The sequence below is a fragment of the Vidua chalybeata genome, chromosome 6, assembly GCF_026979565.1.
Source record: "Vidua chalybeata isolate OUT-0048 chromosome 6, bVidCha1 merged haplotype, whole genome shotgun sequence".
In the NCBI taxonomy this organism is placed as follows: Eukaryota; Metazoa; Chordata; class Aves; order Passeriformes; family Viduidae; genus Vidua; species Vidua chalybeata.
This window is the reverse complement of record NC_071535.1, coordinates 52,607,534-52,633,712: the sequence shown is the minus strand read 5'-3', so window position 1 is coordinate 52,633,712 and position 26,179 is coordinate 52,607,534. Positions and strand designations below refer to the sequence as shown.

At 45.2% G+C, this 26,179-nt stretch overlaps 2 protein-coding genes across 5 annotated transcripts in view; both read left to right on the top strand.

Annotated features, from left to right (window-relative positions):
- The window catches only part of LOC128789698 (uncharacterized), a 38,049-nt gene extending 32,408 nt beyond the window's left edge, over window positions 1–5,641 (top strand). Inside the window, exons 7-8 of the mRNA XM_053945867.1 lie at window positions 4,376–4,444; window positions 5,453–5,641. Of these exons, the coding sequence (XP_053801842.1) occupies window positions 4,376–4,444; window positions 5,453–5,539 (156 nt within the window). The 3' untranslated portion in view covers window positions 5,540–5,641. The remainder of the gene's footprint in view (window positions 1–4,375; window positions 4,445–5,452) is intronic.
- A 6,047-nt stretch (window positions 5,642–11,688) lies between these two features.
- On the top strand, window positions 11,689–23,248 carry LOC128789003 (uncharacterized). 4 transcript variants are annotated; one of them, XM_053944384.1, is made up of 3 exons: window positions 11,689–11,763; window positions 17,897–17,991; window positions 21,392–23,248. In XM_053944384.1, exon 3 carries the CDS (start codon window positions 21,412–21,414, stop codon window positions 22,759–22,761), a length of 1,350 nt encoding a protein of 449 aa, XP_053800359.1. In that variant the 5' UTR covers window positions 11,689–11,763; window positions 17,897–17,991; window positions 21,392–21,411; the 3' UTR covers window positions 22,762–23,248. The 4 variants fall into 4 exon arrangements, with proteins under 4 accessions (XP_053800359.1, XP_053800358.1, XP_053800357.1 ...); XM_053944383.1 differs by having other exon boundaries at window positions 21,381–23,248; XM_053944382.1 differs by having other exon boundaries at window positions 17,897–17,995; window positions 21,381–23,248.
- The last annotated feature ends 2,931 nt before the right edge of the window (window positions 23,249–26,179 follow it).

Below are 26,179 nucleotides of genomic sequence, written 5' to 3'. Positions count from 1 at the left end.
AGGAATCTTTGCCAGACCAGAGTCCATGTCCATGGGTGTCATTATTGACTGAAGGATTCACATGGGAAAAAGCCCATGTGTTAGTAGCTAATATTGCCCTTCCTCTTTGACATAAAAATGCACTTCCTAGGAGAATATCTCAGTCTTTCAAAAGGCCTAAACATCCACATTAAGTCTTGTGATATTTAATTCTGTGTATGGCTGTTCTTTGCAAAAGAGTTTATGGCCTCATGGAGGAAGGTCAGTGGCCCTGTAGATAAACTCTGTGGTCACTGGACAAACAGTCATGGAGATACCAATTTCTTTACACAGTTCATGGGGCATCTGCATATGCCCTACAATTATGTTCACCATAGATCTTTATGCAATTAGTATGTCCATAAATTAGTGCAGACTTCTTAGCATACAAGTTCTGTGCTATTGTCTTTGTGGTAACAAGATTTAAATATTGATGAACTGCAGCCTCTGGAATTTGTCTGATATACACTGTACTTGCTATTGTACAGTTACCATAGAAAGAAATGTTTCTTTTATGGTAATACAAAGATGCAGTAAAATGGAACAGCTAAGAATAGAAGTGTTTATATGAGGAGAATAACAGTTGTGACAAATGGTTTTGTTTCCTAGTCTCAAGGAAACACCTTTATTCTGCATTTCTAAGAATGGGATAAATATCTTCTTTGTGTGTTTCAGCATATCCCTGATACAGATGTAAGAGACAGAATTTTCATCTTCTCCCTTAGTTTCACGCAGAACGACTTTTAACTTTTTGTTATTCCCAGATACATTCCAGCTTCAACTGGAATGCTGTTCTGAACTTGCCTTCAGCTGTTTTGAACTTGCCTTCTATAAGCTACATTAATAGATCCAAACCACAAAGGTCTCTGAATAAAAATTAGGATTCCAACTTTTTGAGACAATATTATTCCTTAAAGCCTCCAGCAGATGTGGAAATATTTTACCACCATATGAAATGTATGTGAACACGAAAAAATAATAGAATTTATAAAAATATCTAACAAAGTATTGATGTATGACCACAACATAGTCTTTATTGTCCATAAGTATATTTTTTCAGAAGAACTACAGAGCATTAGGACTCCTAGATCTCTGTGCAAAGTAACTCCACCCCTGTGTTGACTGGAAGCAAAGTCTCTCTGTCCCCAGTGGGGTACAGAGATAAAGAAGGAAATTTTATTGAGTTCCTTTCCCAGTTTTCATCATCTCCGACAGAATCTTCTGCTTTCTTAGAGGTACCAGCCAGGCCAGAGTTAGGGAGCCACAGGCAGCAAGTATCAGATGCTTGTTGCTGCTGTTAGCCCTGTTAGCAGCTGCACCCCCAGGTCTGCAGGAGTGGCTGAAGGCTGGGCTCAGTCTGAGCTCAGACCACACCACACAGCTTTGCAGAAGTTTGGCTGGTAGTTGCAGAAGGAATCACAGCATACCCTGCGTTGGAAGGGACCCCCAACAAGCAAGTTCAATGAGTCAGCAGTGCCCTGGCAGCCAGGAGGGCCAGCCCGGTCTTAGGGGGGGCATCAGGCACAGCATCACCAGCCAGGCAAGGGAGGGATTGTCCTGCTCTGCTCTGAGCTGGGGCAGTGTCACCTTGAGTTCTGTGTGTGATTTTGGGCACCACAATATAAAAAAAGACTGAGGTTGAGAGACTGTCCAAAAGAGGGCCATGGGGCTGGTGAGGGGCCTTGAGGGGAAGCCTTATGAGAGGCAGCTGAGGGCATTTGGTTTGTTCAGCCTGGAGGAGAGGAGACTGAGGGGAACCCCATCACAGTGTACAATTTTCTTGTGAGGGGAAGAGGAGGGAGAACTACCAGTCTCTTCTCTCTGAGACCAGTGAGTGACAGGACTCAAAGGAATGGCATGAAGCTGAGTCAGGGGAGGTTTAGGTTGGGTGTTAGGAACTAAAGGTTTTTTACCCAGGGGCACTGGAACAGGCTCCCCAGGGCACTGGTCACAGCACCAAGCCTGACAGGGTTCAAGAAGCATTTGCACAACACTTTTAGGCACACAGTGTGACTCTTGGAGTGTCTTGTGCAGAGCCAGGAATTCATAGAGTTAAAGAATCACAGAATATGCTGAGTCAGAATGGACCCACCAGGACTTGGACCTGCATTGTTACCAGTTGTTGTAACAGCATTGTTATCACTATTGAGTTTGTAGAAGTTATCTCTCTTCCCTAGGTACCTGATTATGCAGTGTTTATAATAGTATTGCTGGGCATAATAGTACTGCTGGACTTTGGACTTTAATCTTAGTTGGGATGGTTCATTGCAGCCCAACACGTTAGATGATAATGCTTATCCCACATTATGTGAGATATCCACATAATATGGTGGATGTGATGACTTACAGAGCTTCCCTCGTGCCTCTTTGACTGCAGATTGGCATCTAAAGCAGAGTCAGAAATATATGCACCAGGGATAGTTTATTAGGTTCGGGGCAGTAAGCTTAAAATTCTAAGTGCACATTAAAAACAACCAGCTCTGGTCCAAGGATGCATTTTGTCCATTTTAAGCCTTTGATGGTGACAGGAAGAAATCCAGTATTTGACAAGAAAAGGGAGAGGATTTTTTTTTTTCCCAGCAGATTGATTTCCTTTTAAAAATGTTTTTCCCATTAACTGGAAAGTATAGTATATTGCATGGGTTTCAGGAGGGGGCTTGTGGGAGAAAAGCAAGGTGGTAAAAAGAGCATAATTTCTATTACAGCACTGCAGTTCGTCACACTTCAGTGTATTGTAAGGAAAGATAATTAAGATGGAGCCAGACCCTTTGGCTCTGTCTGCTCTGGAGCTGCACAGCTGGAGAGAAACTGGCTGGTGTCTGGTGGCAGAGAAGCCTCTGATGTGACTTGCTTGGCTCTCTTCCAGTGTTTGCTGGAGAAAGAATACACACCAGTGTGCTTTGGTAGGAGAAAAGGTAATCCAGAGTAGCATATAGCTTTGGATACTAGGCTTGAATGTCAGCTTTTCTGTAGCATCATAACATACATTCTTAGGTCACCTTTTATTTGTGGTGTTCTCTGATTGTCATGTCAGCAGCCCAGAGTTCTCTGACATGTTTATACAGTTGCATTTAGGCAGGTTTGTGGGAAAAATAGTGCATGAAATTGCTTTTGCCCCCAGCAGGTGCTAGAACTCAGGAGTTATCCTATTTGTAAGTTTATATAGTCCAGTGTCTAATTTAATATCTAGTAATATTTGGCAGAATCAGATGTGACACATAAAAATGAGTGGCCACTAACACAGGAAAACATCTGAGGGCTATGAAAGCTATTCTTCAATCTGCATTCATTTGTCTGAGTAGGTTATGCAAACTGAAATGCAAAAGTGGTGGTCTACTCCTCACTGACATGCAGGAAAAGAAAACTGGCTGAAAATTATCATGTTTTGGGGTTTTTTAAGTATGTTTGAAAACTGTAATTTAAGACTTTTCAGTAGAAGAAACATTAGACAGCATGGCAGGGGTTAGTTAGGAATAAAGTTGTGGTCTAGCTTGTGCATTTTGAAGAGAGTAGAGCTCAATATTTGGCTTAATTTATTGTTATTCTGGCAGTTCTTCAGCAAATTTTATATAATTAAGAGGAAATTAATACAGTCTCTCAATAGGAGCAAAAATTATACAGGGAGGGAGAGGAAGAAAATGTTCTTGCCTAAAGACATGACTTAGGAATTACTTTGCAAAAAAAAGAGTTCAAGAAGAATATCAAGCTCACACAAGTCATGCAGCCACCAAACAGTGCCATGGGCAGGGTTGTTATCTCTGCATGAAGTCCATGCTGACTTTATGCAAGCTAAGCACATGCAGGGATTTGTTGGTCTTAGCAGTGATGTTTGTGAAATACTGTTTGAATTGTCTGTAATCAGTACTTGAATGTCTGTATCGGGCATAATTGTATAAATAAATATGCAAAATAAATAGGTGAGGTAAATAGACAAAGCTGTAAGCACTCAGAAGCTGTAAGCTTCCGGAGTTTTTCTTTTCATCTTTCTCTTGGAAATGTAGCTAAACTTGAACACACCCCACACACCAGCCTCCTGAAGTCAGAAGTGCTCTAGACACAAGACATCAGTTGCTTCTCTGATGACCCAGATAGCCCAGAACAAGCCTTTTCCTACCCAGTGGGTGCCCTGTGGCTAGTCAGTGCAGTTCCTGTTGGGTTCCCATCACAAAGCTGGCCCTCACTAGAAAGTGGCCTCTGTGTATTGGCTGGTTTTTGTCGGCTTGCTTTGAGAAGGTCACATAGCTTTAAGGGGTTGTCATTAGGGCAGCTGAGAGAAGTGAAACCCAGTGAGTCATTGGTGAGTGACCAATTAGTTGCTAACTTCATCAGTTACTAAAGTGTCTTTGTTTCTTTTCAGGAAAGGAGAAAAGAATTTGAGAGCAACCTGCAAAAGGCTGGTTTGGAGCTAGAAACAGAAGACAAGAAGGTAAAAAAAAAAAAAAACAAAAAAAAAAAAAAAAAAAAAAAAAAAACAAAACCACAAAAAAAACCCCATAGGACCAAAAAGAATAGGACCTGGAAATCAATAAACCACTTTCTTTCTCTGAGAAAAATTATAAATTAAACTCGTGGATTTCAGTGGAGTGTGACTAATTTAGGGGAAACAAGGTTAATTTGAGTGCTTTTTCCAGATCCATTGATAAGAATTGTGGAAGCAGAATAATTTTGATTCAAGAGAAAGCTTTTGGTTTTGCTTTTGCTTTCATAACAAGAAGGCAAAATAGCTGCGATTGGGTTTATATCCACATAAATGGGAAGTATGCTTACAGCTGATTTTAATCCAACCTAACACTGAGTAACAAGTTTGGAAGGCAGAGATTGGATTAGTTATGCCCACTGGATGATTCCTCCTAATTATGAGGAAGGACCCTGTAACCTTGAGGATGTTTGATTAGTGGTACTGTTTGCGGTAATAACTGGAGGACGTGTGATTTTGATTGATGGAGTCAGCATGCCAGAGGCTGAGTTGAGTAAAATAACTGTTGATGAAATTCAGACTCTGTAACATCCAGAGGTAGGGAATTCATGGAGCAATATTAAAAACCCTTCTGATTGCCAACTTCCACTGTGAATGCAGAGCAGCACTAGAAGAACGTACATGTTACATGAGGCCTATGACAAGATTATTCTTCATGTTTCCAGTGTAATTAGAATTTTCATGCTTCAGTGTATGAGATTAATATAGTTTGAAAAGCCTTTGTGAGCTTGTAGTAATGCAAAGGTTATTTTTATGAACAGCCAACCACTCAGATAAGCTTCTCAGTAAATATACATATATATACACACACAGAAGATCCTTCTATTCCCTCCTACTTTGTTTTTAAATCCTTTAAAAATATGTAAAAGGCAATACATTTTATATGAAAAATATTCCCATAAATCTTGCAGTAAAACACAGTTTGGTCAAATGTCTGATTTAACTTTTCTGGAGCAGGAATCTGAAGATGGCAAGATTTTTTTTTGTGAAGATCCATGCACCGTGGGAGGTTCTGATCACATATGCAGAAGTGCTGAACATTAAAGTTCCCATCAGGGAAAATGACATTCCCCCCATGGTAGAGAACCCCCTGGACTGTGTGCTTTTCCCACTGAGGCTGCCCGAGAAGGTGATGCACCCTGAACCGGATTATTTCACAGCACCATTCAGCAAGGACAAGCAGGAGCTGTACCTCATTAATGATGAGAGCACTTTCTTCTCACCATCCATGAGAAACAGAATAGTACGTATGTGAATTTGGCTACTTATGTTTATATGTAGATTTACACGGCCTCATTGGAATATTCATTGTAAGGAAGGAGTACAGAAACCACGGTAACTGAGGTCCAGAGAGGCCTGAGTACCTGTGCATCTTTCTTAGAAATACAGAATAATTGTTGGAACTGATCTTCTGGATGTCTACAAGGCAACTGTGCCCCCAGTATTCTTATATGTGATAAGGTCTTCTGAAGAAATACCTTTTTGCATGTTGTTCTTGCAGATTATACACAGTGCACATCTATTATAGATTTCTATTAAATGGCCTTAGAATAGGAAATGTCTGAAATTCTCATTCTTGAATCTCAGGTTAATTATGTTCTTACACGTTGCCCATATGGAACAGAAGAAGGGAAGAAAAAACTTGGGATTAAGAGACTGTTAAACAATGGCACCTATACAGCTGCATATCCTCTTCATGATGTAAGTATTTTGGCTTTCTGCTCCCTTGAGCATTTCCCAGTGTTTGCACTCTTTTATCTACTGTGACATTTGCTGTTCCAGGAGATACGAAAATATACTCAAACCTTTCAATTGGTCCCAGTAATTGATTCTGTTTTATAACACGCAAGACATACCTGTCAGTCCTACTGTTTGGCTTTTATGTGCTGAAATGAGTTTTTAGAGTATGTGTCAGTCACATCATTTCTTTAGAGACTTACTCCATGACATTCCTGTAATGTTGATGGCACGGACCACGCAGTAGTACCTTAGGAATGAATCTCTACTGCAGATGCATACATTCAGCAATGTGTGTGCATAGGGTGTGCACACACACATGCTGTAGTTGCACAGTACTGTGCACTACCTGCAGTTAGAGAAAAACTCTTGGGATCATAGCATTTTGGGACTGAAGTCAGATAGGTTGCCTGAACCCTGCCAGTTGAGTGTGGGATGGTGACTTGTCCATCTCCCAGTGACCTTTGGGTGCAAATACTGAATACTGCAAATGTGGTAAGGATAGTAAAATACTATGTTTACTTTTGCTGTAAGGTCTGCAGTTTTTAATATGACATGTGTGAGTTTAGTCCTGAAATTCCATGGAGAAAACAAGAGAGAGATGGGTTACAGTATTTTACATGGGTTTTTTAGCTTTAAATTTTTTCCTCCTAAATGTTGTGTTTAATTTTTAACTTAAATCTTAAATTCTCTCTGTGTTTTTAAAGGTTATTTCAGATGTCACTATGCTTTAGTGAACTTAAGTTGCTTATTTATATCTCTGGATTCTACCATAAGACATTATTAAATACTGTATATAGATTTATATTTTTAAATGTTTGAAAATATTTTATTTTCCTTAGAAAAAGAAATAATTGAGCAAATAGACATTCCTTAGGTTTTCAGGAGGAAAGTTTGGCTGATTAGGATCTAGAATGCTAGTGTAGGCTGGGAGGTACTTTATACTGTTGGGATTACCAAAACCACAGACAGTAAAAGGCAAGAATCTCTTCTATACAACTACAACCAACTTTAAATGCTAAGAAATCTTATGAAAAAATTCTAAAACTTGTGAGACAGACTCGGAAATCTTTGTCTAAAAATAATTATGTAATCTCTCAGAATATTTTCAAAATGCAAACTTTAGGTTACTTAAACTTCTATTGGTTTATTTAGAAACCAATTTTCATGCTTTTCTTTGTGATGGAGAGACATTCAGAAAAAAGGAAAACCAAGATCACGAGGTGAATAATTGACATAGCCAAATATTTCTAGAAGTGGAGTTCTGTGGCACAAAATAAAATTGCAAAAGCTGTCAGAAACTGTGGTTATTTTGCACTGTTTAATTTCTAGGAAGGTGATGAAGTTCCAAAATTTTCATAGTATTTGGCAGTTAAGATACCTGATAATGACCAACACCACAGTCTTCAGAGGGGTGCATCATCGTTCCTGTTTGTCTCTTTCAATGTAGTATTTGGGCCTGTTGCTGAGGTGTTTCCCCCTTCCTCTGATTTGCTCACAGTGCCAGTACTGGAAGAAGGCAAGCGACCCGAACTGTGACAGCGAGAGGTACACGCTCTACATGGAGTGGGCCCGCTTCCTGCGCTTCTACAAAGAGCAGCCTTTGGTCCTTATCAGGTGAGGTACTGCCTGGGGGTTGTTATGTTTCCTTGCTTTTCACTGGAATGCAGTGTATATTCATCTGTAACTTGATCCTGCTAGGAATGATGCCTTGAGAAGGCTGACATAGAACAGAAGCTACCCAGAGTTAAAGAATAAAGCAGGTATTTCTTAAAAGACCTTGGGCAGCACAAGAGCCCAGCCAGGGCTACACCCAAGATGAACCAAAATGGTCACAAAATGGACGACCCGTCACAAGGTCTCACACTTGTATAAGTTTTGGTCCTTTAGCATATTGGAGTTCATTGTCCAATTATAGATTTAGGTTATGAAGTCCTATCCTTCTTGTTTTCTCTCTTTAGTCCACGTTGTTTATGCTCTTGGGCCTGAAACTTGCATAGGCTGTCCTTGGTCCCCAGCTAGAAGAGGATTGTTTTATCTACCTGCTCTGTGAAGAGAGCTTACCATCACTTAATCGGCAGCTCCGAGCTACACACTAAAGCAGCACAGAATCTGAAATATATAAAACTTAAGGCATCAGGAAATCTTTGCCTCTTTTAATATCCAGTGAGAACTGGATATTAATTGGGCACTATGTCCTGGGAGAACATGACAGAGCTGTCTACTGAGAAGTGGAAAAATGCTTTGTCTCAAATCAAGCCTCTTTCCAGTCCTCCTGGGGTCAGGTATATCACAGATAATTCAGCTGTTAAAGAAACACCTACATAGAATACCTCAGATTTTTTAAACAATCTCTGCAAAACATGTTAAAGGTTTATTTGAAATGTTAAAATTTCACCACAGACTTGAAAAAATATGGATAAAATCAGTTTGGAAGCTTGGCTCTTAGTTCTAACCCCAAATTTAAACTCACTTAAGATCTCTTTGTTTCAGCTGACGTGATACAACAGAATGTTGCTTTGTTCACAGGTTACACTTCCTTGTTTGTAACACAAGTGGTTGTATTTCTGTGGATTACCTATTTGTTTTAACCATATGGTCAGAACTGTTGTGCTGTTTCATTTGTGTAACTCCTTGGAAAAATCAGAAAGTAAATCTTCACTTACACTATTCTGTTGAAAAGAGGAAAGAGCGATTTTTATGTTAGTTTCTGCTAGGAGGAAAAAAGGGACAAAAGAGGCCGTATTTCCTGATCATTCACCTTGTTCGTACAGCTTGAGTAACTTCTTGTGGCCAGTTTCAGCCCTCATTTTCCACAGTACCTCAGTGCATTTGCTCTTCTGTTAAAGGAGAGTTTTGCCAAGTATTTCGCTTTTACTCTGGCCAGTTTGCTCTACTACTGTTTTAAATTTTGCTTTGTGTTCCTATTAATTGCTTTTTTTTTGTATTCAGAAAGTACTATGGTGAGAAGATTGGAATCTATTTTGCCTGGCTGGGATTTTACACCGAGATGGTATTCCTTGCAGCAGTTGTTGGCTTAATCTGTTTTCTTTATGGCTTGTTTACAATGGATGAAAATATGAGCAGGTAAGTATAACACTGAAAATCTTCTAGGCAAAAGCTAAGCAATGTGAAAATTTTATTCCTGTAAAAAAATTGTATTCTTGTTGTTACTCAACAGGTAACAAGCTTTTAAAGCTTGTCAGAGCAGACAAATTTGTTCTTCAGCTGTCTTTATTGACTGTAAAGGTGGTGGACCACTAATGCAGAACTTGTGACTGTCAATTAGTAAGACTCAACTTGTAGGTGAAAAGCAATATTTTGTTGGCCATAGCTTTCTGTATTGGAGAAGCTGCAATATATGAAGACCTGAGAGTACCCCTTAGATCTCTCAAAATTGTTTGAGTGTTTATTGTTGCCTTAAGTTCGTCTATTTAATCTATCTTGCAGAGCACTCTGTTTTTGTGTAGGTCCTCATTTGTACTAACCAAAAGCATGAGTAAAACAGATCAGCAGTGTTCTCCCATAAAAGAGGGATGCAATATCTTAGAAGCCACAGTTTGGTGGGGTTTTTTTAAGTAAGCATAGTATTTGTTTTATCAGAAGTCCAAAGATTTATTATATTCAGGGATTGGGGGTGGGGAGAGGAAAAGAGGGTTGACTTCTCATTGCTCACTGTTTTCTGTAAGAAGGCTTTCATAAAATTTTGAGTTTTAACTATAAAAGATGACTAACAAGGTAAAATTCTCATCTATTCTGTTGAATAATATAATGTTGAGACTTGTATTTTAGCTAGGTTAAGAATTCATCTGGGAATACTGTTATACATACTGAGATTTCTCTGGATACCAAAGGACTATCATAGAATTCTAAATTTTACCCACTGTCATTGAATTGAAGTAGCAAATTTTACTGCAGATATCAAAGCTGAAGTGGTCTCTCTGCTTTTAGAAAAGGTGTTTTGATGTCATTGCTAACGCGATGAGAAATAACATGGTTTATATCTTGCCCGAAAGCAGTGCATGTACAGTACAGCTCCTGACAGACTCCTGATTCATTGCTGGTAGAGTCAAAAAGCCCATATCAAGGGAATTATTAATTCTACTCCTTGTAGCAGTTGCTTCATTCTTGATTTGCCCTGACCAGCCACTGGTTAATACCAGTGAAAGTGACAAGATGTGGCATCTTTGCTATGAAGCTGCAAATGTTGAGCTTTGAATAAATGAAGGTCCTCTTTATTTTTTAAATAAATTTCATATAACGTCTTTTAAGATGCTGTGGAAGCAGATACTTTACAATGTTTTCCTGCTTAGCAAAGAAATCTGTGATCCTGCAATTGGAGGAGAGATCATCATGTGCCCACTTTGTGACTGAGACTGTGAATACTGGAGACTAAACACCACCTGCGAGGCCTCACAGGTGTGTATCTGGTTCTGCAGCCACCAGTCATTTTTGTTCATGATTCAAAGGTTTAAGTGCACTGAAACCAAAATTGCTGATCTTGAGGCTGTCATTAACATACCTGTTCATGGTACTAAACTGTCTAACTAGATCATAGCTAAAATCTGGGTTTGCTGATCACAATAGAATTGTAATCTACATAAATAATGAAACATTTGATTCAAACTTAGGTTCTGTCATTCCACATTACTGCCTATATTACATTTGGGATTGCAGCTTCTGCAGTACACAGTGCCACTTTGCTGAAGAGGAGTCTAAGCATTCTACAGTACCTTGTCCTACAGATTTATCAAATTCAGGGTATTTTCACTATATCTTCTTCCACTGGCATTAGTTCTTAAAGAGAAGATTCTTTCATAGAACATGTACTCTGATATTTTAAGAACTAGAATTGGTTGCGCAAGCTACATGAGCATTGAAAATTGTTCATGTGTTGTCTGGGGATACTGGCATGACCCAGTGGCCTGGTGCTGCAGCAGAGCTTGGCAGCTACATTCACAGCCATTACTTCAACTAAAAAACCAAATAAAATTGAAGGAGTAGAGAAAAACACTGTCTGACTGGCACATCCAAATGACAAGTTTTAAGGAATCTCGGCATGAAGAATTCATAAAATTGGAGTCCTGTTGTGGACTCAGAGATGTTTGACAGCTAACCTAGCATTACAGTAATAGTTGTAGCCTGCTTTTCTCGGGAAGTTGGTCTTTTTCCTTTGGCTGCTGATTGATTTTGTAAAAGTTTAACCATTCTTTCCAGGTACTGTCTTGTAGCAGTTTTATGGCAGCTTCTGTCCTGATCTTTTTGCCCTACCCCAGCCCCCCCCCCCCCCCCAGCACACTCAAAATTATGTTCTGTCTGCCATTTGAGAGGGGCAGGGTTCTGGATGGTTTCCCTTGGATGTGAGCAAGTGTGAGCTGGTGAGAGCTCTGTGTGCTGCTTGATGTTAGAGTAAGATGTGGGAATAACATGACCCCTGCTGTACTTGACTGTTTCAGGAGATGGAGCCTTATTTGCCTTTAACTAGCCAGGCTGTGCGATTTTGCATCTCAGGAGCTACAGTGTTGTTCTGGGTGAGCATCTTTTTGAATCATCATTTTGACATGTATCAGAGATGCTGTTCATTACTAATCATCACATTAACACAAATTAGTTTTAATCATGATGTTAACACATGATTTTATTACTGTTCTGCACATTTCATGCTGTCATTTAAAGCACTTTGTCCTGGCTTGTAAGATAAGCATATATTCTATTTGCCATCTGTCTGAGGTGGGGCAGGTATCTTCTGTTGGGCAGTTTTCTTATCTTTTCCAAGAACATTGTCTCCCTCCGGGGAGATATCTTCTGTTAATGTGCCATTGAATGGCTCACTGCATGACTGATAAAGTTACATCATGCCATTGTAAGATGCTCCACCCAGAGGATCCCTACCTGCATAAAATCAGCATTTCTTGAGACAGCAACTCAGCCTCAGCCTCTTCACTGGATTCCCAGAGGAAGACCAGGCCCATCTACTCTATCACCAGACCTTCAGAGAAAACTACACCCTTCTCCTGGACCATCGCTTCAGCAGCATTTCATCTGCCACTCCAGGAGGAGGAGGAGCAGCCACCATTTAACTGGACTATCACTAACACCCTGACTCCTCAGGGTGTCAGGTTTCTGACTCTGTCAGTAGTTTTGTTTGTACTGATTACATTTTTTTTTTGGAGGGAGGGGGTTTACCTTTTCCATTTCACGGGAGGCCCTTGCCTTCCTTCACAGACTCCTGTCTTTTCAAACGAAGACAGATTTTGGCACCCAATGTGGGGCTCGAGGCCATTGAGAGGAAAAAAGGATTAACAGTTCTTAGGTAATCTAATTTTTTTGTGTGTGCTGATATTGAAACATCTTTAAGTGTCACCATGTGGTCTAGTTTACCCTGGTTTGGGTGGCACATGGTCGTGACTATATTTCTCCCATTTGTAGGCCCTTATCTAGACATGAGTCCTATAACTAAGGCTGCTGTGGCTGTTATCCAGTTTGGCTTATGGGTTAATAAGGTGAGGAATTCATGGATCTTTAACTACCTCTGGAAGGCGAGTACATGGATTCAGAGCTATCACACACTGACTCTATGTTTTTGGGGTTACTTTAATAATGGTACCTACTGTGAGGAAATGACACCAGGGGAAATTTTCTCCCAACCTTTTAACCATCTTTTTGTGTCTGCTCCACCAGTTTTTGAAGGGTTAAGATCCACTCTAAATGCTAATGACATCATACAATGGGTGGTGTTGCTGATAGGCCTGTTCTATTTAGCACTGAGAGATAAGGGAAGATTAACCTGGATAACTACCCTGACACCTACACCAGAGACTAGGGATACTGCTGCAGAGCCTGACACTGCCCCAGAGATTAGAGATGCTGCTGCTCCAGAGCCTGACCTTGCCCCGAAGCCCGCCTCAGAAATGAACCACCCAGATTGGGTGAAGGTTCTGCTTAAGGAGATACGTGAGATGCTGAAGGAGTGCATTTCCCCAGCTGGTGAGAAACCCTCCCTTTGCCTTGAAGAGGGACAGTCTAATAGTACAGCTGTGGAACACACAGATGTTACAACTGTCCAGGTTCCAGCTGAACCACAAAGGCAGTCCCAGCCAGCAGCAGTTGCCTCGGTAGAAACAAGGAGGTCTAAGATGAAATCAGAGCACCCAGATAGGGATAGGAATGGAGGAACCTTACAACCCACAGGGGAGCCAGAGGTTGCGATCATCACTGAGTCCCTGACATACGAAAGTCTCTGTAACCTGCACAAAGACATTGTGCGACGAGGACGTGAAGCTTATACTACCTGGTTACTCCGGGTCTGGGACCTTAAGGGTACAGGCATCCAGCTGGATGGTGGTAAGGCAAGGAACTTGGGACCCTTGACCCAGGACTCAGGTATGAATCAGATTTTTGTAAGGGAGCCGGGGTCCCTTTCTCTCTGGGAGCGGCTTTTAATGAGTGTCAGAGAGAGGTTTGTCCACAGGGAGAGAATGCAGGAGCACCATCATAGAATGCGCTGGAAGACCCTTGAGGAAGGGATCCAACAGCTGAGGGAAGTGGCAGTATTGGAGGTACTCTTTGGGAGGGATGGACAGCATGATAATGACCCCGACAAGTTCAGGTGCACAGGGCAAATGCTGTGGAGTCTAGCAAATCTTGGGCCATCTCAGTATACCACTTTCATCGCAACAATCGATGCTGACACTAACCAGCAGTTAGGTTCTGACAGTGGGTTCTGTTGCCAACAAACTTAGGAATTATGAGAGTATGATTAATGGCCCAATGCAGGCTCATATCTCAGCTGTGATTAAGGAGTTGAAAGAGGAGATGAGGGAGGAGATGAGGAAGGTTAATGCAGCACCCGTGTGAGTCACAGGCCCCAAAGTCAGAGCCCAACATTCCCCAGCTAGAGAGAGAGGGTACACCCCAAGGGCTAATCTGTGGTTCTTCCTGTGTGACCATGGGGAAGACATGGGAAAGTGGGATGGGAAACCCACTTCTGTCCTGGCAGCACGGGTGCGTCAACTCAAGGAGGAAACTCTAACCGGGGGAGTTCCACCACGGTGAAGGTAGCCTCAACCTCCCATGACCAAGCTGTCAGGTACGATCTGTCAGACCCCCTTGAAGGAACCTCTAGTATGTATGCCCAGGAAAGGAATAATAACCAGGGTTAGAGGAGCCCTGTCTCTAGCCAGGGAGAGGCATGGGAAAACCGGATCTTCTGGACGGTGTGGATCCAATGGCCTAGTACATCAGAGCCACAAAAATATGATGCTTTAGTTGATTACTGGTGCGCAGTGTACTCTGATACCATTGGCACATGTTGGGGCGGAGCCTGTTTCCATTGCTGATGTGACAGGGGGATCTGTGGAGTTGTGTTTTTAGGTTCCACTGTATGTATGTTCAAGATGGTTTATCCCTCTGTACCCCCCCTTGTGCCTTTTAGGTTCATCCCGGGTTTTCCCATCAGCACCTGTGTGTCCATCAATCCCAAAAACCCTGACTCAGACCCCTGACCCCTCCCAGGTGACTTGTCCATCCTTTCCCTCTGTCTGGAAGCTTCTGCCGGGGTCGCTGGGTGACTGGACAATGGCCTGGGGTCCCTCCCCTCCTCCCTGCTGAGTGGATACCTCGGCTGTCCTTCCCTTGGAGGGCCACGCCCATGTCTTCTCCCATTGGCTGATCGGGTTTCCCCGCCCACCCTGTATCAGGGCCTGCTCGAGGCCCAGATCTCACTGTCTTCTGGGGCGTCTTTGAGTACTTTTGGGCTCTGGGGCTCTCCTTGGAGTCACAATAAATCTTGGACCTACCCCCTGAAGAGTGTTGCCTCCTTCCTTGCCGGTGGGATCAGCAGTGTCCTCGGACCCATGAAGGCACTCTCTAAAGCCCAGCTGGGTTCAGCAGGGAGTGCCTCTCGCTGCCCTTCTTGCCCCGAAAAGAGCTATCTGGGCCTAGCAAGGGATCTGCTTTTGCGAAGTTGGGACGGGATGCGGCAGTTTGGCGCCCAGCGTGTGGCCAGAAATCCTCTGACCCCACGGACAGAAGAAACCTGTGGTCCTTTGGGACCCTGGACTTAATCTTCACTGGCCGTCATACTACCTCTGGTGGGAGCAGGCTCTGTTTTAGGAGTAGCGCTCCCGGGGGAAAGCTCCGGCAATTCCTAAAGGCACCGTAGGAGTCGGAACTTCCATCGACATTCCACTGCCTGAGGTTTTTTTTTTTTTCCTGTTCTGCCTTTCCTTGTTCTGTTTACGGGGTAAGTTGTTCTAAGGGGGTTTTTTCTTCTGTCTCTTTTGGGTGGGTTTCGTCTTCCTCAAGGGGTAGGGGGAGGTTTCCCTTTTGGTGAGTTTTCTTTTCTGTGGAGGAAAGATTCCCAAAACTCCCTTTCCTGGGGTGCTGGGGAGTTTGAGGGGCAGTTTCTTTAAACTGGCAGCAACAGACTTTGATTTTTTTTTTCTTCGTTTTCTCGGCAGGTGGTTTTTCTGCGGTACACTTTAACATCTTTCAGCATGGGTGCTAAGCTGACAGTAACCGCAGAGGAGGCTTTATAACCAAGTTCTGGGAATCCTTGTTGGGGAAAATAAAAAGTTTATAAAAAGGGATGTTAAAAGGTTTGCTCAGTGGCTGTTGCAGTGCTTCCCAGATATTTCAGCTTCCAAATTGTTTCAAACCCCTTTTTGGGACCAGGTCGGCAGGGAAATTTTGAAACAGAGAGACCCCTCTCTCTCAAAATGTACCTATTTGGCCCTCCAAATTTGTGATATTGTGAAAAATAACTATGAAGCACCGCCACAGCCATCGCTAGATAGATCAGTCCCCAACTCTGACCCCAGTTCTACAAATCCCACTCCTACTTTCCTCTCCCTCTACCCCAAAACCGGGAATTCTTAGACGAGCATCCCGGCTAAGCCCACAGGATTCTTCTGGCTCCTTTAAAAATTCCCAGGACCCCTGTCAGAACAGTGCAGGCCACACTGTTCTGAATCCTTCCCCTATTCCTATTTACCCACTCTGTTCAGCCCCATCCGATGTTAGTTTTAATTTTCCTGACCCTGTTTCTCCAAAAAATTCCTTCCCCTTGGAGACACAAAATGGCGGCCGCCACGTGGTGGCTCCATCCATGTGCTCTCCTCACCATGTGGCACAAGATGGCGGCGGCCACGTGGCTTCTCCCAACACGCGGGCTCCTTCTTCCCACAATCCTTTTTGCATTTCTTCCCAAAACCCCTTCCGGTCTCCAAACCCTCCCCCCATTTCCTCCTCCCCTAATGAATCATGCATGTCCTCGCCCTTCGACTCCACCCCCCTGGGGGAGTTCATCACCAGCCACTCCCCCCGGACCTGACTCAGCTCCCTCCGCCCCCTCCCCCGATCCCTGCAACCTCTCTCCCGGTTCCCACGGTCCGGGCTCCGGGGGGGGGAGGGGGAGCCACGACCCGCCTCATTCCATGCCTACCTTCACTGCTGCTTCAGTTACCTACACCCCCCGGCGGGGGGCTAGGCCCCTTGCATGGTGGTCCCCATCCCCCAACAAGTTATAAAGGATTTATGTAAAGCACAAAAGGAATTTGGCCGGGAGAGTGAATACTTCCACGGCCTCTTGAAAGCAACGCTGTCTTCGGCAGTGTATGTGCCGGCAGATACGCAAACTCTTTTTTCATGTTTAATAACTCAGGCAGAGTTTTTGGTGAGGGAGTCCACATGGATAAGGGACATAAGGGACAGGTTGCCTGACCTTTTGGCTAATCAGGATACCTCTCATGATTCAGATGGGGCAATGATATCTGTAAACCACTTGTGTGGCGCAGGGGACTGGGTTTCGGGTCAAAAGCAGGCAGAAAAGATACCAAGGGAGGTTTTCCTCCAAAGTGCAAATGCAGTGGAGAAAGCATTTTTTTAAACTAAAACCCAGTGGTCCAATTATTAACTATTTGTCTATTAAGCAGGAGCCTTTAGAGTATTTTGTGAGCTTTGTAGATCGGCTGCATCAGGCAGTAGATTCACAAGTGCCGGACGAGGGGCTCCGGCGAGGATTTATTACCGAGATCACACGACAGAATGCGAATGAAGCCTGCCAAAATGCCGTCCTCAGCCTCCCCCTCGATCCGGACCCCACCCTACAAAACATGCTAGACGTTTGCGCGCAGAAGGTCTCCATCCCTGCAAAGGACTCTAGAGAGTTTCAAGTGGCACCTAAGAGGGTTTCCATCATCGAAGCCGCTGCACCACTGACACCGAAACCTGCCTCACCTCGCCATTTTCCGGGACCGCCCCCAAAGGGACCGAGACAAGGAACACCGTGTCATCTGTGCCATCAGAAGGGACATTGGGCACAACACTGCCCAATGAAGGACAATTTTTTCCAATTTAAAAACCAACAACAGGGAGGAGGGATTTCCCACCAGCAGGGAAGTCCAAAAAATTAGATCGCCAGCGCAGTCCCCCACTGCGTGCAGACACAAATGAGGTGGGACAAGTACCATCACTGGAGGGGGAGGGCAGAGACTTGCAACACCCACCCGAGGACACAGACAACTATTCACCAGACGTGACTTTACCAAATGAGACGAATAACCCGGGGGATGATGTGCCTTTTATTTCCAGGTTTTGGTTGGGTCGGGACCCTGACCATCCAAAACCCATTCTTAACACCTGTTCTAATTTTTCCCCTTGTAGGCTGGCATTAACTGAGCCTCTGCACTCCAAAGACACAGATTGGCAGTTCATCACAGTCGACACCGAGAACCCCGGAACCTGGCGAAATATTCGCAGTAGGTAAATCGTTCTTGGGGACACTAAACACACGCCAGTCGACATAACCATTGCTCCTCGTTTAACCACCACAGACACAAAACATTTGGTAGTGTGGCTGCACTGCACTCACCCCTCAGTGTTCATTCCCAAAGGGCAAATCATTGCACAGGCTATCCCAGTGACTGGTCCTCCAGTACATCCAGAACATCTATGGAAGCTGTCACCGAAGAAGATTCACAAGATATGTCAAGCCCAGGTACTGGGAAAAGATCGCCCAAAAATTGACTGTTATTTGTGGAAAGGGGGTGAGTGCAAACACATGAATGGACTCCTAGACACCTGGGCAGATGTGACAGTCATTCCTTCACGGAATTGGCCATCTCATTGGGAGTTGCAGGACGTGGATGGCCACATTCAAGGTGTAGGGGGTGTGAAATTGGCTAGGCAATCAAAGAACATCATGGAATTCGAGGGGCCAAATGGGCAATCGGCACACTTACGTCCATTTGTTTTAGATTGTACAGAACCCCTGTGGGAGAGAGACCTGATGGCCCAGTGGGGAGTCACAATTGACATCCCGACCCCCCAGGTTTTCCGGGCAGCAGTCGCTGAGGGGCGTCCCACCCAGAAATTAAATTGGCTGATACTCCAATCTGGGTAGAGCAGTGGCTGCTCAACAAACAAAAATTAAAAACGCTCCAGAAGCTCATGGCAGAGCAATTAGCCAAGGGGAACATCCAGGAAACAACATCTCCCTGGAATTCCCCAGCCACTTTGAGGATCTTTGTCCTCAAAAAACCTGGCAAGGATGAGTGGCGGCTCCTCCATGATCTCCGAGAAATTAACAAAGTAATTGAAGATACGGGTCCTCTCCAGCCAGGGATGCCGTCCCCTACAATGTTACCCCAAGATTGGAATCTGGCAGTTATTGATATAAAAAACTGTTTTTTCCAAATTCCTTTGCACCCTGAAGATGCGCCACGTTTTGCCTTCTCAGTTCCCTCCATCAATCGAGAAGCCCCAATGAAGAGATACCATTGGAAAATCCTTCCTCAGGGCATGAAAAACAGCCCGACTATCTGCCAGTGGTATGTCTCCTCATTGCTGGCCCCGGTCCGTGCAACTAAGGACGGCGTGATTATCCACCACTATATGGATGATACTTTAGTTTGTGCCCCCAGTGACGATCTACTTACACACATGCTTGACATGACAACTAATGCATTGGTTGTTGCAGGGTTTGAGCTTCGCGTGGACAAAGTTCAGAGGATGCTGCCTTGGAGGTACCTGGGTCTGGAAATTAGTAAGTGGACCATTGTTCCGCAAAAATTGGCAATTAAAAATAACATTGAGACTTTAGCGGATGTCCAGCAGCTGTGTGGCTCTTTAAACTGGGTAAGGCCCTGGCTGGGTATTACAAACGAGGACCTAGCCCCCCTCTTCAATTTATTGAAAGGGGGAGAGGAGCCTAGTTCTCCTAGGGTTCTTACCCCAGAGGCTAGGGCTGCGCTGGAGAAAGTCCAGGAGACAATGTCTGCCCGGCAGGCTCATAGATACGATCCAAACATGCCCTTTAAATTTATAGTGCTGGGCAGACTGCCACACCTCCACGGAGTCATCTTTCAGTGGAAAGACACTCGCAGGGAAAAGAAGGACCGGGACCAGAAGGATCCTCTCCTGATTATAGAGTGGGTCTTCATAAGTCATCAAAGATCCAAAAGAATGACACGGCCACAGGAGCTGGTAGCAGAATTGATCCGTAAGGCCAGAGCCAGGATCAGGGAGCTGGCCGGATGTGACTTGGAGTGCATTCACATTCCTTTGAAATTAGAATCGGGCCAATTTACCAAGGCCATGTTGGAACATTTATTACAAGAAAATCAGGCTCTGCAATTCGCTCTAGATAGCTACAGCAGTCAACTTTCTGTTTTGAGACCGGCCCGCAAAATTTTTAATCTGGATGTTCAATTCACATTGTCAACCAAAATTATTCAAAGTAAAAAACCCTTAAAGGCTCTGACCGTCTTTACTGATGCGTCCGGAGGGTCCCACAAATCCGTAGTGACTTGGAAGAATCCTCAGACTCAGCAGTGGGAGTCAGACGTTGCTGAGGTGGAAGGCTCGCCTCAGATCACTGAGTGGGCTGCAGTCATTAAAGCTTTTGAGAGGTTCTCTGAACCTTTTAATCTGGTCACTGATTCGGCCTATATAGCAGGTGTAGTGTCTAGAGCTCAAGATGTGGTTTTGCAGGGGGTTTCCAACCTTGCCTTGCACAATTTGCTCTCAAAGTTAATAAAATTAGTCTCCCACAGAGAGCAACCTTTCTATGTAAAGCACGTCAGGTCACATACCGACCTGCTGGGGTTTCTGGCAGAGGGTTGTTGGCATGCTGATTCCCTTGCAGCCGCCCCCGTGCAGATGGCTCCACTCCCAGACAAATTCCAACAGGCAAAAATCAGTCACCAGCTCCATCATCAGAATGCTCCCGGCCTGGTGAGACAATTGCAGCTCACCCGTGACCAGGCCCGGGCCATTGTTGCCACATGTCCTTGCTGTAAGTCGCTCCTAATACCAGCAGTGAGTGCAGGGGCCAACCCTAGAGGGCTGAGAAGCTGCGAGGTGTGGCAAATGGATGTAACACACATCCACTCTTTTGGCAGATTTAAGTTTGTTCATGTCTCTGTGGATACTTTCTCTGGAGCTGTCTTTGCTTCTGCCCACGCAGAGGAGAGAGCTGCTGATGCCGAGAAACACCTGGTACAGGCTTTCTCCACGCTGGGCGTCCCTAAAAGGATCAAAACAGACAATGCCCCAGCGTATACCTCCAAGGAACTCAAGAGCTTCCTGCAACAATGGGGAATAGAACATAAGACCGGTATCCCCTATTCCCCATCAGGTCAAGCCGTGGTGGAGCGGACCCACCAGAGCTTAAAAAGAGTTCTCAAACAACAGCAGCCAGTGATGAAGGTGGAGTCCCCCCAGGTCCAGCTTGCTAGGGCACTTTTCACAATCAACTTCCTGAACTGTTCCTTTGAAAATCTAAACCCGCCAATCATCTGGCATTTTCACACCTACCCAGAAGCCAAATTCAAGGAGAAACCTCCTGTCATCATAAAAAAACCCAGAAACGTGGCAGCAGGAGGGACCCTACGACTTAGTAACCCGGGGTCGTGGGTATGCTTATGTGTCCACACCCTCAGGCCTGAGATGGGTCCCCTCAAAATTTGTGCAACCACACATCCCCAAAGCACAACCAATCATTGTCAGTCCTCAGGTGGAGAATGCAGCCCTGAGAAGGCAGCGGAAAGCATCCCTTTCAGATTCATCCTCTCTCTCCAGCTCCCTCAGCTCTCTGTTTCCTTTTGATTTAGTCCTCCCCTACCTAAGTAATTGATTTGTATCTCAGTTACTTTGCAGAAATCATCTGGATCCAACCCATGATGTCACTGAAAAAGGGCCTCATCCTCCTCATCCTGGCGACCATCTCGCCACCCCAGCTGGCATGGATTGTTCCTCAGCCCAGGGCCAATGTGTGGACCACATTGGTAAAATCAGTAAATCAAGATCACATTTGCTTACCCACATCCTCTGCATCTGACCCTCTCCTATCCTGCCTCGTGGGGATCCCATACCAGATGAACAAATTCCCTTTCACTTTTGCCAAACTCACTTCTTCCTCTGGCAGGGAAACCCACTCATTCATCGCCCACCAACCAGACGCATGGAGGAGATGGGTCAAACTGCTCCCCGTAATGAACTATAACCCTGAAGAATTAGAGTTGCTTGGCTCCTCCCCTGCTTTTACCTCTGTACATTTTGCAATTATCCCTGACCCCCAAGACCGACATGCCATTGAGATCAGGCAGACAACCACTGAGTACAGCGCAAAGGAATGGTGCCAGAGGGTAATCCAAGTCCCCACATACTCTACCCCTGATAATAAACCCCACTCCCTACCTAAAGGCATCTTCCTCATCTGCGGTCGGCGGGCTTGGGCAGGCATCCCCCCTCGCCTGATCGGAGGCCCTTGTACCTTTGGGCAGCTGAGCTTGTTTACACCTAATAAAACTCAAATTTCGCATTGGCAAAATCTAAAGAAAACCTATCAATTGGTATGCCAAAAAAGGGACACTAACCTTGAGGATTGGGATCACAATTGTGACTCTCAGGCTATCCATTGGTCTACATCCAAAAACATAGCTGCCATTGTGCTTTTGCCATGGATGGCTATAGCAAAAACAGTTGGGGAATTGGTACTCCTCGAGTGTTGGGTTGCTAAGCAAGCCAATCTTACTTCAACTGCCCTCTTGGAGCTCCTATCAGATGAGGAAATACCGAGGCAGACCACCCTCCAAAACTGGGCTGCAATTGATTTTCTTTTGCTCCTACATAATCACCGCTGTGAAGAATTTGCAGGTTTATGTTGTTTAAATTTAAGTTCAAGGGCTGAGGACATCCATGCCACAATACAAAAGATGCAGAACCTGATCAGCGACCTAAAGAAAGAGTCATCGGACTGGCTGGGGTCTCTTTTCCAAGAATGGGGACTCTCGGGTTGGATCAAATCACTAATTCAAACTGGACTGTTACTTATACTAGTTCTTGTTGCGTTTATCACTGGTTTTAGTATTTTAAAGGGACTTATTCTGAAGGCGCTGAACTCCACCATCTCAGTTAATCGAGTCCGTCTCTCCATCAATGAAGATGAACATCCTGCTCCAGAGGAAGAGCCTCTGAATCAAGATCCCTGGTTCAAAGATCAGATGGACTCAGAAACCCCGGTTTAATCCATTTCCTTCTTTTCTTTTTAAAACAAAAAAGAGGGAGATGTGGAGTTGTGTTTTTAGGCTCCACTATATGTATGTTCAAGATGGTTTATCCTTCTGTACCCCCCCCTTGTGCCTTTTAGGTTCATTCCGGGTTTTCCCATCAGCACCTGTGTGTCCATCAATCCCAAAAACCCTGACTCAGACCCCTGACCCCATCCAGGTGACTTGTCTATCCTTCCCCTCTGTCTGGAAGCTTTCTGACGGGGTCACTGGGTGACTGGACAATGGCCTGGGGTCCCTCCCCTCCTCCCTGCTGAGTGGATACCTCGGCTGTCCTTCCCTCGGAGGGCCATGCCCATGTCTTCTCCCATTGGCTGATCGGGTTTCCCCGCCCACCCTGTATCAGGGCCTGCTCGAAGCCCAGAGCTCACTGTCTTCTGGGACCTTTTTGAGTGCTGTTGGGCTCTGGGGCTGTCCTTGGAGTCACAATAAATCTTGGACCTACCCCCTGGAGTGTTGCCTCCTTCCTTGCTGTCGGAACCCAAGGTGTCCCTCAGACACTCTTGGATGTTCCGGGTCCAGGGCAGAAGCCTCTGAGACCCTGGCAGGCAGCCAGAAACCCCTGTGGTCTTGAGTTTGACCTATGGAACAATTTACCAACTTTGCAGGAAGAACAAGAAATCACAAAAGTTTAGATATTATAATAGAAGTAATCACAAAATAAAAGGTAGGATTTTTGAGTGCTGTACAGGGGGGTTTTAGGCCTTGTACAGAGGGGTCTGAGTTTTGTACATGGGGGTCAGAAGTTCTAAGATGGAAGGATTTGGGCGTGCCCTGTCCTCCTTCTTTCTTCTTCCTATTCCCCATGTTCTTGGTGGTGTTGGCACTCACAGATTGGTTTAGAGTAGAAAGTCACTGTTTAACATAGGTAATAGGCATTGGGGAAAAACTATAAACATCTAATACGTAATGTGTGATATAAAAGATGGCACCAGCCCCTCGAGAGACAGAGACAGAGACAAAGGAAGATGAGACGAAGACGGAGAGAGACGCAGAGGGAGAAGGAGTCAGGGACAATGTCAGGGAGTCTGTGTGCCTTGAGATAACATGCAATAAACTGCCTTGAGACCAGACGACTGAAGACTACTGAGTCTTTCTTTGAAGGCACGGGTTGGAGGAGAGACTTTACCACCACCCGGAGTCACCCCAGTCTGGGGGAAGGCTCCGGCACCTTGCTGGTGGGATCAGCAATGTCCTCGGACCCATGAAGGCACTCTCTAAAGCCCAGCTGGGTTCAGTAGGGAGTGCCTCGTGCTGCCCTTCTCGCCCCGAAAAGAGCTATCTGGGGCTAGCAAGGGATCTGCTCTTGCGAAGTTGGGACAGGACGCGGCAGGGATCGCAGCAATTGACCCTGGTGGAAGCCGAGGTGAGCCTAACTGGTAAGGAGTGGAAAAAACATCCTATAGTGACTGGCCCAAACACTCCGTGTATTCCAGGCATAGACCTCCTCTGGAACAGCTATTACAAAGACCCAAAGGGACTCAGGTGGGCTTTTGGAATAGCTGTTGTAGAGGCAGAGGACATTAAGCAATTAAACAACTTGCCTGGACTGTCAGAAAACCCGTCTGCAGTAGGACTCCTAAGGGTGGAAGAGCAACGCGTGCCAATTGCAACCTCGACAGTGCACCGCTGGCAGTATCGGACGGATCAAGAGGCTGTGATTCCCATCCACAGAATGATTTGTGAGCTGGAGAGCCAAGGGGTGGTCAGCAAAACTCACTCACCCTTCAACAGCCCCATCTGGCTGTGCACAAATCTGACAGAGAATGGAGATTGACTGTGGACTATCGTGGCTTAAATGAAGTGACTCCACCGCTGAGTGCTGCTGTGCCGGACATGCTGGAACTCCAGTACGAGCTGGAGTCCAAGGCAGCAAAGTGGTATGCTACTATTGACATTGCTAACGCGTTTTTCTCCATTCCTCTGGCAGCAGAATGCAGGCCTCAGTTTGCTTTCACCTGGAGGGGCATGCAGTACACCTGGAACCGACTGCCCCAGGGGTGGAAACACCCACCATCTGTCATGGACTGATACAGGCTGCACTGGAAAAGGGTGATGCTCCAGAACACCTACAATACATCGATGATATCATTGTGTGGAGGAGCACAGCGGCAGCAGTGTTTGAAAGAGGTGAGAGGATCATCCAGGTACTGCTAGAAGCTGGCTTCGCCATCAAGAAGAGCAAAGTCAAGGGACCTGCCCAAGAGATCTAGTTCCTGGGAGTGAAATGGCAAGATGGACGGCACCAGATTCCCACTGAAGTCATCAACAAAATCACGGCGATGTCTCCACCAACCAGCAAAAAGGAAACACAAGCTTTCCTAGGTGCCATAGGTTTTTGGAGAATGCATATTCCCGAGTATAGCCAGATTGTGAGCCCTTTGCACCTGGTTAGCCGCAAGAAGAATGATTTCCACTGGGGCCCTGAGCAGCAGCAAGCCTTCACCCAGATCAAGCAGGAGATCGCTCATGCTGTAGCCCTTGGCCCAGTCAGGACGGGACCAGAAGTCAAGAATGTGCTCTACTCTGCAGTTGGGAACAATGGTTTGTCCTGGAGCCTTTGGCAGAAGGTGTCTGGTGAGACTCGAGGCTGACCACTGGGATTCTGGAGCCAAAGTTACAGAGGATCCGAAGCCAACTACGCCCCCACAGAGAAGGAAATCTTGGCTGCCTATGAAGGAGTTCAAGCAGCCTCGGAGGTGATTGGCACGGAAGCACAACTCCTCCTGGCACCCCGACTCCCAGTGCTGGGGTGGATGTTCAAAGGAAAGGTTCCTACTACCCACCATGCCACTGATGCCACATGGAGCAAATGGATTGCCCTCATCACCCAGCACGCCCGTATTGGAAACCTGAATTGCCCTGGGATTTTAGAGGTAATTACGAACTGGCCGGAAGGTGAAAACTTTGGTCTCACTGACGACGAGGAGCAGGTACAAGCAGCAAGGGCTGAAGAAGCTCCACTATATAACCAACTACCAGCAGAGGAAACACGCTACGCCCTTTTCACTGACGGTTCCTGTCGCATCGTAGGGATGAACTGGAAGTGGAAAGCAGCCGTATGGAGCCCCACACGACAAGTTGCACAAACTACCAAAGGAGAAGGTGGATTGAGCCAACTGGCTGAACTCAAGGCCGTTCAGCTGGCCCTGGACATTGCTGAAAGGGAGAAGTGGCCAAAGCTCTACCTTTATACTGATTCGTGGATGGTAGCCAATGCTCTGTGGGGTTGGCTGGGAAGGTGGAGAAAGGCCAACTGGCAACGTAGAGGAAAACCAATCTGGGCTGCTGATATATGGAAAGACTTTGCCTCTCAGGTGGAGAAACTAACGGTGAAAGTCCGTCATGTAGATGCCCATGTCCCCAAAAGTCGGGC

Coding starts and splice junctions, on each gene's coding strand:
- LOC128789003 (XM_053944381.1), top strand. CDS start 12,598: ATGTGGTCTAGTTTACCCTGGTTTGGGTGGCACATGGTCGTGACTATA.